Source organism: Symphalangus syndactylus, chromosome 3 (genome assembly GCF_028878055.3).
Source record: "Symphalangus syndactylus isolate Jambi chromosome 3, NHGRI_mSymSyn1-v2.1_pri, whole genome shotgun sequence".
Lineage (NCBI taxonomy): Eukaryota > Metazoa > Chordata > Mammalia > Primates > Hylobatidae > Symphalangus > Symphalangus syndactylus.
Window position 1 is genome coordinate 121,921,406 of NC_072425.2, and position 12,041 is coordinate 121,933,446.

The following is a 12,041-nucleotide window of genomic DNA, read 5'->3' on the forward strand; positions in this document are numbered from 1 at the left end:
CCAGTAGTATTTCCTTCCTTTTGGGGATCCAGGATCCAGTATAAAATGGCATCCTTCATTTTGGAGATCTGTCTTTGCCTTCAGCTGTGCCTGCTTATTTAGCTCAGAAAAAAATGCATGCTTTCCTGGCTCTGTTCCTCCAAGGGCTCCACTCTGAAGCCAGTAATCCAATTAACAACTGGCAAATAAAAAATCTTACAAGTGCTGAAATTTCTGTATGTCTGTGTATTTATATAAACTTCTATAATTCTGATATAATTTACTGTACATTATTAGTAATTATAATTGTTATGTAAAATTGTTGGATGCCACAGAAGTAAGCAAAATTCCTAGTCAGTTATAGCTTTAATAGTGTCTATAGACTTTTGTCATCCACAGACATTTTATCTTGCCTTGGTCCTTTTCAAAAGGCAGTTTATAATCAGATATAGGACTCTGAGTGCAGGTCTCAGATAACTTTAAAAATTGTGCTGTTGGAATAGAGGAAAAAAACGAAACTTCCAGGACTCTCATGGAGGGCTGATGTCTTAAATGTCAGTAATCCTTTTGTTTTCAGAGTCAAGATAACTTACTTCTTTAGAGATATTTGCAACTTTTAATAAGTAGGTAAAATACACTCCTGTGAAAAATTTTTGAAGCATATTTTTTCTACCTGATTTCTCCAGAATTTGGAAACTCTTTGTAAGTATTCTCAATTTATGGCAGCATGGCTAATTCCATAAGTACAATAAAAATCTGTTTTCTTTTGTAACATGACACAATTGGAGAAATTGGTTATTTTACCAAGGCTTTGACTGGAATGGCACACTTCCCTTAAAGAATCAAAGTTGACTTATAGAGCCAATAAAAGCCCCTTGGGGAATCTGGCTTCATACCTTGTCTACACAGAGTCCTTGTACAAGGTTCTTGATCTGTAGTAAGTAAAGAATATCACTTTCTAACAGGTTCATGAGCTCCAAGTTATCTTGGGACCTTGAGAGGAGAGGAATTTACCCAACTCATAGGTATTTAAGAGTAAAAATACATGGTTGGGATCGGCTCTTAAGAAGTCTTATCTGAGATTCCTCATAGAACAGAGTTCCATCAAAGCCAATTTAAACAAAAAACAGCCTAAATAGAAAATAATTATTCTTGTTGCACTTTATGCAAATAATCAGGCCAAGTACAGTAAGACTAAAGCTTATTTTGGTAAACACATTACTTCTATCATAATTTATTTTTAATAAAACTAGGGTCTGGAGAGAAAAATTATGCTTCAAAAGAAAACATATAATATACCTGTTGTTAGTTTTCCTTGAGTTTTTTCCTACAGTTTGGACTAAATCCTAAATTCTTTGTGGATTAGAAGTCCCCAAATCAATGCTTTCAAATCTTTGCTTTTAAAATTGAGAATTGTACTCCTTATCCTAGGATTTGTTATTTACCTTACAGGAGGCTGTTGGCTTAAATATTATAGCAAAACTACAGAGGAAAGTACTAATGTTTTTGCATTCCAAGCACTGGAAGCCCAGCCAGTCCTGCATGAGTATGCTCAGACAGTTGCAAAGTGGTTCCATTCTTCTCACCTTGGGGTTCACTCTAATTTCCACTGTGTCCCCTGTCAGCAGGAAGAAGCCAGAGTGATCGATGGCCTTTTTCCATCTTCATAGCCTACACCTTAAGATTAAGCTATTAGAAAACCCAAATGGAGGGATTGAAACTGCTTTTGCAATATCATAACTGAGGTAATTACGACAGTGAAAGAAATAAGACCTAACCGACTCTATCTTGCTTCTATCCCTTAAGCTGTTCTTTTTTTTTTTTTTTTTTTTTTATTTTATTTTTTTTTTATACTTTAGGGTTTTAGGGTACATGTGCACAATGTGCAGGTTTGTTACATATGTATCCATGTGCCATGTTGATTTCCTGCACCCATTAACTCGTCATTTAGCATTAGGTGTATCTCCTAATGCTGTCCCTCCCCCCTCCCCCCACCCCACAACAGTCCCCGGAGTGTGATGTTCCCCTTCCTGTGTCCATGAGTTCTCATTGTTCAATTCCCACCTATGAGTGAGAACATGTGGTGTTTGGTTTTTTGTCCTTGCGATAGTTTACTGAGAATGATGTTTTCCAGTTTCATCCATGTCCCTACAAAGGACACGAACTCATCATTTTTTATGGCTGCATAGTATTCAATGGTGTATATGTGCCACATTTTCTTAATCCAGTCTATCGTTGTTGGACATTTGGGTTGGTTCCAACTCTTTGCTATTGTGAATAGTGCCGCAATAAACATACGTGTGCATGTGTCTTTATAGCAGCATGATTTATAGTCCTTTGGGTATATACTCAGTAATGGGATGGCTGGGTCAAATGGTATTTCTAGTTCGAGATCCCTGAGGAATCGCCACACTGACTTCCACAATGGTTGAACTAGTTTACAGTCCCACCAACAGTGTAAAAGTGTTCCTATTTCTCCACATCCTCTCCAGCACCTGTTGTTTCCTGATTTTTTAATGATGGCCATTCTAACTGGTGTGAGATGGTATCTCACTGTGGTTTTGATTTGCATTTCTCTGATGGCCAGTGATGATGAGCATTTCTTCATGTGTTTTTTGGCTGCATAAATGTCTTCTTTTGAGAAGTGTCTGTTGGAAAACACTCTGCAAGATATTATCCAAGAGAACTTCCCCAATCTAGCAAGGCAGGCCAGCATTCAGATTCAGGAAATACAGAGAACGCCACAAAGATATACCTCGAGAAGGGCAACTCCAAGACACATAATTGTCAGATTCACCAAAGTTGAAATGAAGGAAAAAATGTTAAGGGCAGCCAGAGAGAAAGGTCGGGTTACCCACAAAGGGAAGCCCATCAGACTAACAGCTGATCTCTCAGCAGAAACTCTACAAGCCAGAAGAGAGTGGGGGCCGATATTCAACATTCTTAAAGAAAAGAATTTTCAACCCAGAATTTCCTATCCCGCCAAACTAAGCTTCATAAGTGAAGGAGAAATAAAATACTTTACAGACAAGCAAACGCTGAGTGATTTTGTCACCACCAGGCCTGCCCTAAAAGAGCTCCTGAAGGAAGCACTAAACATGGAAAGGAACAACCGGTACCAGCCACTGCAAAAACATGCCAAACTGTAAAGACCATCGAGGCTAGGAAGAAACTATAGCAACTAACGAGCAAAATAACCAACTAACATCATAATGACAGGATCAGATTCACACATAACAATATTAACGTTAAATGTAAATGGGCTAAATGCTCCAATCAAAAGACACAGACTGGCAATCTGGATAAGGAGTCAGGACCCATCAGTGTGCTGTATTCAGGAAACCCATCTCACGTGCAGAGACACACATAGACTCAAAATAAAGGGATGGAGGAAGATCTATCAAGCAACTGGAAAACAAAAAAAGGCAGGGGTTGCAATCCTAGTCTCTGATAAAATAGACTTTAAACCAACAAAGATCAAAAGAGACAAAGAAGGCCATTACATAATGGTAAAGGGATCAATTCAACAAGAAGAGCTAACTATCCTAAATATATATGCACCCAACACAGGAGCACCCAGATTCATAAAGCAAGTCCTCAGTGACCTACAAAGGGACTTAGACTCCCACACAATAATAATGGGAGATTTTAACACCCCACTGTCAGCATTAGACAGATCAACGAGACAGAAAGTTAACAAGGATATCCAGGAATTGAACTCAGCTCTACATAAAGTGGACCTAATAGACATCTACAGAACTCTCCACCCCAAGTCAACAGAATATACATTTTTTTCGGCACCACACCACACCTATTCCAAAATTGACCACACAGTTGGAAGTAAAGCTCTCCTCAGCAAATGTAAAAGAACAGAAATTATAACAAACTGTCTCTCAGACCACAGTGCAATCAAACTAGACCTCAGGATTAAGAAACTCACTCAAAACTGCTCAACTACATGGAAACTGAACAACCTGCTCCTGAATGACTATTGGGTACATAATGAAATGAAGGCAGAAATAAAGATGTTCTTTGAAACCAACGAGAACAAAGACACAACATACCAGAATCTCTGGGACACGTTCAAAGCAGTGTGTAGAGGGAAATTTATAGCACTAAAAGCTGTTCTTATTCATTCCTGGGCATAGGCTAAACTGACTTTGGGAAGGAATTCAGTTCATGGTTTGACTGAAACAAAACCGATAACAGCCTTTTCTCGAAAAGACCCTCTTCTTGCCTGGGGTCCGGTCTCCCTTTGCAGGACTAACAAATTAGCTACGAGACTAAAAATTACAATGTAAGCGTCATGCAGCCTCTGGCTCCTAGAGTTGGAACGTCCTCATTGTGCTCCCAGGGATAATATCACTTTATAAAACTTAATATCAGCACTTAAGATATTTTTCAGACACTGCACTCAGTGGATCAGCTGACACCACCCAGACCAGTAATCTAACCCAACCAGTTCTGCCATCACATCCAGGAAGAGAAGACAGCAAGAAAACCTCATTTTGACACCCTATGATTCCATCTCCCACCTGAGTAATCAGCACTCCTTACTTCCCAAGCTGCTACCTGCCAAATTATCTTTAAACGTTCTTATTTCTGAATGCTTGGGGAGACTGATTTAAGTAATAATAACACTTCCCTCTCCCGAACAGCCAGCTCTGCGTGAATTACTCTTACACCATTGCAATTCCCCTGTCTTGATAAATTGGCTCTGTCTAAGCAGTGGGCAAGGTGAACCCACCTGGTGATTACAAATTCTTAATAGCAAACCAGGTAAGTTTGATTTCATTTAACAGACGATAGTTGCATGTTGGACGTTTCAACAGAAGGAAGGCATGTTCATTCCCTTATTCATTCAGGTATATTTAATGAGCATAAATTCTTGAAATTTACTCTGCTATTATCAGGAGTACCGCTTTGGAAGCATGTCTGTACACTTTAAAGTTTGCAGTCAAGTGGAAAAATAGATATGCAAATAAGTAAAATGAAAAATATTATAAGAATGTAAATAATTAGCAGACACTCAAGAAAAGCATAAGCAAAGTGTGTCTCAGGTAGAAGACAGCTGTCCAGAGAAGGGGGGGCTTGGCACTGAGACCTGAAGGACTGGCAGGTATTTGTTCCCTGGAAAACTAGGAGCTGGTCTCTTGGCAGAGAGCAATAAGGAAAGAAGCACAAAGGCTTGAGGGTGTCTAGTGTAACCAGAGAACTTGGAGAGCTGGGCTTTAGAAAAAATAGAAATGTGAAGCCAGGACTGAAGTGGCAGTGATCAAAGACAGGGCAAGTATTTGAAGATGTTTGCAGAAAGTGAGATTAATGGCAGAGTTTGAGAGTCATGCCAACCTGAGACCACTCCTCAACAGACTTTTGACCTAAAGTGTATTTTGAAGGCATTCTCTAAGTGCCTTCAACTATAATATGGAAATAATAGCACAACTGTATTGATTTATTTTAAATATTAAATCAGAGAGGGTGCATGAAATAGCTATCATATGGTAAGTATTTTTTAAAGAAATGGTTACTATAGATTATTTTTTGTTATTATAATAATCACCGAATGAAATCTACAGTGATAATAAAAATGGAAGGAATCAATTAGAGGAAAAAACTCATCAAGACCACAGTTTTGGTTCCAGGCAAAGTGATGTAATGCTTAAACACATTATAGGATACAATTCCTCAAGAGTTTAAGGTAACAATAGCTGACTACATTTGGTTGTTTATAATTATCAAACCACGACTTGTTTTTGACTAGTGGCTTTCAATTTCCCCTATCTTTGTATAATGATCCCTTGATTCCAGAGCTTAAATTAAATGTTGTGAAGTGAGACATAAACCCCGGACAGAATTGCTCTATAGGGAGAATCAAAGGAGTAAAGAAACTCAACAAGAAGGTAATATAATTGAAGTAAATACAGTATTTTTTTATGAAGCTGAAATCATGCTTTACAAAGATTAATGGAAAAACTGGATACACATGTTTCAAAACGTAGAAAAAATTGTCTGAAAGTTCAGATATTTAAAAAAAAGGCAATAGGGAGCCACCGTACATCCCTGAGCAAAGTTAATTACATTAATAGATCACTAGCAGGTAAGCAGAGATTGTTAACTAACTGGTCAACTTTCCTAATAGCACTAATCTGTACACAAACCTATGTCAAGTCAGTTTCATAAGAATTATGTGATGATCTTCAAAGGTAATAAATGCCTGCAGGGTATTTAAGATTGAGCTATTCACGGTAAGGAAGTGGGTAGTCATCTGACTTTTTTTATATGACTACAGATTGCTGTGATATGTGATAAGGTTTAGAATTCACTGATCTAGTCCAATTTCTTCCTTTTCCTGTGAGGAGAATGAAGCCAAAGAAGTGTTATGACCTGCTGGAATACTAGCTGCCTAAGTAACCCATGACTCTATCCCTTAGGCTTTTTCAGCTTCTGTGTATAAGACAGGTGACCTAAAAGTTGTGTGCAGAATGGATTGGAGAGTTAAGTGCTGGAGAGAAGGATATCAGTTAAAAACAATAACAACAGCAAAACAAAACAACTGTGATATTAACCCATGAAATATTATATTAAAGTAGTTAGTACCAGGACCAAAGAGAAAGGGGAAAAAATTGAATCACTTTAAACAGACCAAGAATGTAATTCACAATAAGAGATGTCAAAGAGGATAACAGTTCAGAGGCTCTCAGATCTGATTCTGGGAGAAAGGTTTATGATCTGGGCAATTAATTTGGAATCAAAAGAAAGATTTCAGAGAGCATTTCGAAACCTCTAGAATTGTCTCACACAAATAACTTCCTCTGGCTTTCTTTACCCTCCCTTTGATTACCAGAAGCTGAAAGAAAGGAATTAACTTCTTTCTGGCTCAAAGACATCTGGAAAACATATGACCTCCATCAATATCTCTAACACAAGGTCCCATGATTCAAACTACACACAATCAGTAAGAAAAGGAATTCAGCATGCGTGCTATCGGCTCACTTCCTTTCTTGTGTTTATTTCAGAGCAATAAAACAAGTGTTTTCTAAGATCCTACTCCCAAGCTCCTAGTCAGAAAAGGACTCACCTGCCATAGGGAACAGCCTCTGTCCTTTTCTACAGCGTTGAAAAGAGCCTCAGACTCAAAAATGAAAGTAAACTATGTATTTCCTTATTGCAAAGGGCGGAAACGTGTAATTACAGATTGTGAAACTGCTGCTCAGAATTCCAGACTCACTATCAGGAAGTGCCTTGTCATCAGCAAATTGGCATCCAATTACTGGAATTTAGTTTCTGACTTGGGGAAAAAAAAATGAAAATGACAAAACATTATCCTGTGGGTTGACACCTCAGCTTGTTTCTTTTCTTGTTTCCTGTGGCCACCCCAACTTCTTCTATCCGTCTCTTCTCTTCCTGATCTCTCAGTTTTTCTTTCTCTGATCACAAAGAACTACAATGACTGAAGGAGTTTAACAACTCTTCTTTCATTTCCTCATAAGAATTAACCAAATAGTTCATATTTCTGGCTTTTTGGGCAGGCACTGAGCTGCAGGAGTTTTTACATAGTCCAGCAGCTCCTGGAACTCTAGTGAGGCAGGAGTCCCGTCCACTCCCATGGGAAGGGGGCTGAAGCCAGGGAGCAAAATGGCCTTGCAGCAGGTCCACTCTCGCAGAAGCCTGCAAGCTTAGATCCGCTGGATTAGAATCCCCACTAGCCAGCATAGCAGCCTGGAGTACGCCAGAGATGACCGAGTTCCCCAGGGGAGGGGCGACTGCCATTACTGCAGCTCTAGTCAGCGGTTTTCCCCTACCGGTGCTAGGGAGGCTGGGCAGATTGGACTGGGCAGCAGTCTTCACAGCGCAGCACAGCCGCTGTGGCATATCATGGCCAGACTGCTTCTTTAGGTGGGACCCGGATCCATCCCTCCTCGCCCAGCAAGAAATCCTTGCAGAAATTCCAGCAACTCCAGCTAGGAGTTTACAGACAGAGCTCTCATTTCCGTCGTACAGAGCACCTGCGGAGAGGGGCAGCTTGGTCTCAGGTTCAGCCAACTTAATCTTTCCTGCCTGCTGGCTCTGAAGAGTATCAGCGATCAAGACAAGGGGGATTCCCCCAGCCCAGTGCACCAGCTCTGCTAAGGGATAGCCAGACTCCTTCCTTAAGTGGGTTCCTGATCCTGGGCCTCCTGACTGGGTTAGACTTTTCAACAGGGGTCGCCAGACACCTCATACAGGAGAGTTCCAACAGGGATCAGGTCAGTGCTCCTCTGGGAAGAAGCTTCCAGAGGAAGGAGCAGGCAGCACTCTTTGCTGTTCTGCAGCCTCCATTGATGATACCCAGGTGAACAGTGTCTGGAGTAGACCGTCAGCACACTGCAGCAGACCTGCAGAAGAAGGGCCTGAATGTTAGAAGAAAAACAAAAAACAGAAAGCAGCAATAACAGCATCAACAAAAAAGACCCTACAAAAATCCCATCCAAAGGTCAACAGCTTTAAAGATTAAAGGTAGATAAATCCACAAAGATAATGAAAAACCAAAGCAAAACTGCTGAAAATTCCAAAAGCTGGAATGCCTTTTCTCCTCAAATGATTTCAACACTTCTCCAGCAAGGGCACACAACAGGGCTGAAGCTGAGATGGATGACTGACAGAAGTAGGTATCAGAAAGTGGGTAATGACAAACTTTGCTGAGCTAAAGGATTATATTCTAACCCAAGGCAAAGAAACTAAGAACCATGATAAAAGATTACAGGAACTGTTAATTAGAATAACCAGTTTAGAGAGGAATACAAATGTCCTGATGCAGCTGAGAAACACAGCATGAGAGCTTCATGATGCAAACACAAATATCAATAGCTGAATCAACCAGGCAGAAGAAATAATATCAGAGCTTGAAGACTGTCTTGCTAAAATAAGGCAGGTAGCAAAGATTAGAGACAAAAATAAAAAGCAATGAACAATACCTTCCAGAACTATGGGACTATGTAAAAAGACCAAACCTATGACTGATTGAAGTACCTGAAAGAGATGTGGAGAATGGAGCCAAGTCAAAAAACACACTTCAGGATATCATCCAGGAAAACATCCCCAACCTAGCAAGACAGGTCAACATTCAAATTCAGGAAATTCAGACAGCCCCAGTAAGATACTCCACAAGAAGATCAATCCCAAGACACATAATCTTCAGATTCTCCAAGGTTGAAATGAAGGGAAAAATGTTAAGGGCAGCTAGAGAGGGAGGCCAGGTCACCTACAGAGGGAAGCCCATCAGACTAGCAGCAGACTTCTCAGCAGAAATCCTACAAGCCAGAAAAGACTGGGGACCAATATTCAACATTCATAAAGAAAATAATTTCCAACCCAGAATTTAATATCTGGCCAAACTAAGCTTCGTAAGTGAAGGAGAAATAAAATCCTTTTCAGACAAGCAAATGCTGAGGGATTTTGTCACCACTAGGCTTGCCTTGAAAGAGGTCCTGTAGGAAACAGTAGTCATGGAAAGGAAAATCTGTTAACAGCCAGTATAAAAACACACTAAAATACACAGGCCAATGACACTATGAAGCAACTACATTAACAAGTCTGCAAAATGAACCAGGCAACATCATCATGACAGGATCAAATTCACACATACCAATATTAACCTTAAAATAAGTGGGCTAAATGCCCCAATTAAAAGACACAGAATGGCAAGCTGGACAAAAAGACAGGACTCATCAGTGTGCTCTTTAGTTTAATTGGATCCCATTTGTCAATTTTGGCTTTTGTTGCCATTGCTTTTGGTGTTTTAGACATGAAGTTGTTGCCCATGCCTATGTCCTGAATGGTAATGCCTAGGTTTTCTTCTATGGTTTTTATGGTTTTAGGTCTAACATGTAAGTCTTTAATCCATCTTGAATTAATTTTTATATAAGGTGTAAGGAAGGGATCCAGTTTCAGCTTTCTACATATGGCTAGCCAGTTTTCCCAGCACCATTTATTAAATAGGGAATCCTTTCCCCATTGCTTGTTTTTGTCAGGTTTGTCAAAGATCAGATAGTTGTAGATATGCGGTGTTATTTCTGAGGGTTCTCTTCTGTTCCATTGATCTATATCTCTGTTTTGGCACCAGTACCATGCTGTTTTGGTTACTGTAGCCTTGTAGTATAGTTTGAAGTCGGGTAGCGTGATGCCTCCAGCTTTGTTCTTTTGGCTTAGGATTGACTTGGTGATGCGGGATCTTTTTTGGTTCCATATGAACTTTAAAGTAGATAAAACCACAAAGATGGGGAAAAAACAGGGCAGAAAAACTGGAAACTCTAAAAAGCAGAGCACCTCTCCTCCTCCAAAGGAATGCAGCTCCTCACCAACAATGGAACAAAGCTGGATGGAGAATGACTTTGACAAGTTGAGAGAAGAAGGCTTCAGACGATCAAACTACTCCGAGCTACAGGAGCAAATTCAAACCAATGGCAAAGAGGTTAAAAACTTTGAAAAAAAATTAGATGAATGTATAACTAGAATAACCAATACAGAGAAGTGCTTAAAGGAGCTGATGGAGCTGAAAGCCAAGGCTCAAGAACTATGTGAAGAATGCAGAAGCCTCAGGAGCCGAAACGATCAACTGGAAGAAAGAGTATCAGTGATGGAAGATGAAATGAATGAAATGAAGTGAGAAGGGAAGTTTAGAGAAAAAAGAATAAAAAGAAATGAACAAAGCCTCCAAGAAATATGAGACTATGTGAAAAGACCAAATCTACATCTGATTGGTGTACCTGAAAGTGACAGGGAGAATGGAACCAAGTTGGAAAACACTCTGCAGGATATTATCCAGGAGAACTTCCCCAATCTAGCAAGGCAGGCCAACATTCAGATTCAGGAAATACAGAGAACACCACAAAGATACACCTCGAGAAGAGCAACTCCAAGACACATAATTGTCAGATTCACCAAAGTTGAAATGAAGGAAAAAATGTTAAGAGCAGTCAGAGAGAAAGGTTGGGTTACCCACAAAGGGAAGCCCATCAGACTAACAGCAGATCTCTCGGCAGAAACTCTACAAGCCAGAAGAGAGTGGAGGCCAATATTCAACATTCTTAAAGAAAATAATTTTCAACCCAGAATTTCATATCCAGCCAAACTAAGCTTCACAAGTGAAGGAGAAATAAAATACTTTACAGACAAGCAAATGCTGAGAGATTTTGTGACCACCAGGCCTGCCCTAAAAGAGCTCCTGAAGGAAGCACTAAACGTGGAAAGGAACAAGCGGTACCAGCCACTGCAAAATCATGCCAAATTGTAAAGACCATCGAGGCTAGGAAGAAACTGCATCAACTAACGAGCAAAATAACCAGCTAACATCGTAATGACAGGATCAAATTCACACATAACAATATTAACTTTAAAGATAAATGGACTAAATGCTCCAATTAAAAGACACAGACTGGCAAATTGGATAAAGAGTCAAGACCCATCAGTGTGCTGTATCCAGGAAACCCATCTAATGCAGAGACACACATAGGCTCAAAATAAAAGGATGGAGGAAGATCTACCAAGCAAATGGAAAACAAAAAAAGGCAGGGGTTGCAATCCTAATCTCTGATAAAACAGACTTTAAACCAACAAAGATCAAAAGAGACAAAGAAGGCCATTACATAATGGTAAAGGGATCAATTCAACAAGAAGAGCTAACTATCCTAAATACATACACACCCAATACAGGAGCACCCAGATTCATAAAGCAAGTCCTGAGTGACCTACAAAGAGACTTAGACTCCCACACAATAATAATGGGAGACTTTAACACCCCACTGTCGACATTAGACAGATCAACAAGACAGAAAGTTAACAAGGATAACTTATTTCTTTAGAGCTGTTTGCAACTTTTAACAAGTGAGTAAAATATCCTCCTGTAAAACAATTTTGAACCATGTTTGTTTCTCTCTACCTGATTTCTCCAGAATTTGGAAGCTATTTGTAAGTATTCACAATTTATGGCAGAATAGTTAATTGCATAAGTACAATAAGAATCTGTTTTCTTTTTTAACAGGACACAATTGGAGAAATTGGTTATTTTACCAAGAATTTGACTG

The 12,041-nt window shown here is 39.6% G+C and overlaps 1 protein-coding gene and 1 long non-coding RNA gene across 2 annotated transcripts in view; one reads left to right on the forward strand and one right to left on the reverse strand.

The window, feature by feature from the left end:
• Positions 1–7,106, forward strand: part of LOC134736032 (uncharacterized) — a 54,003-nt gene extending 46,897 nt beyond the window's left edge. Inside the window, exons 6-7 of the long non-coding RNA XR_010119715.1 lie at positions 1,608–1,724; positions 6,996–7,106. This is a non-coding gene — a long non-coding RNA (uncharacterized lncRNA). The remainder of the gene's footprint in view (positions 1–1,607; positions 1,725–6,995) is intronic.
• Positions 1–7,166, reverse strand: part of LOC129479583 (caspase-4) — a 28,348-nt gene extending 21,182 nt beyond the window's left edge. The window contains exon 1 of the mRNA XM_055272944.2: positions 7,058–7,166. Coding sequence (XP_055128919.1) covers positions 7,058–7,064 — 7 coding nt within the window. The 5' untranslated portion in view covers positions 7,065–7,166. The remainder of the gene's footprint in view (positions 1–7,057) is intronic.
• Positions 7,167–12,041: the final 4,875 nt, after the last annotated feature.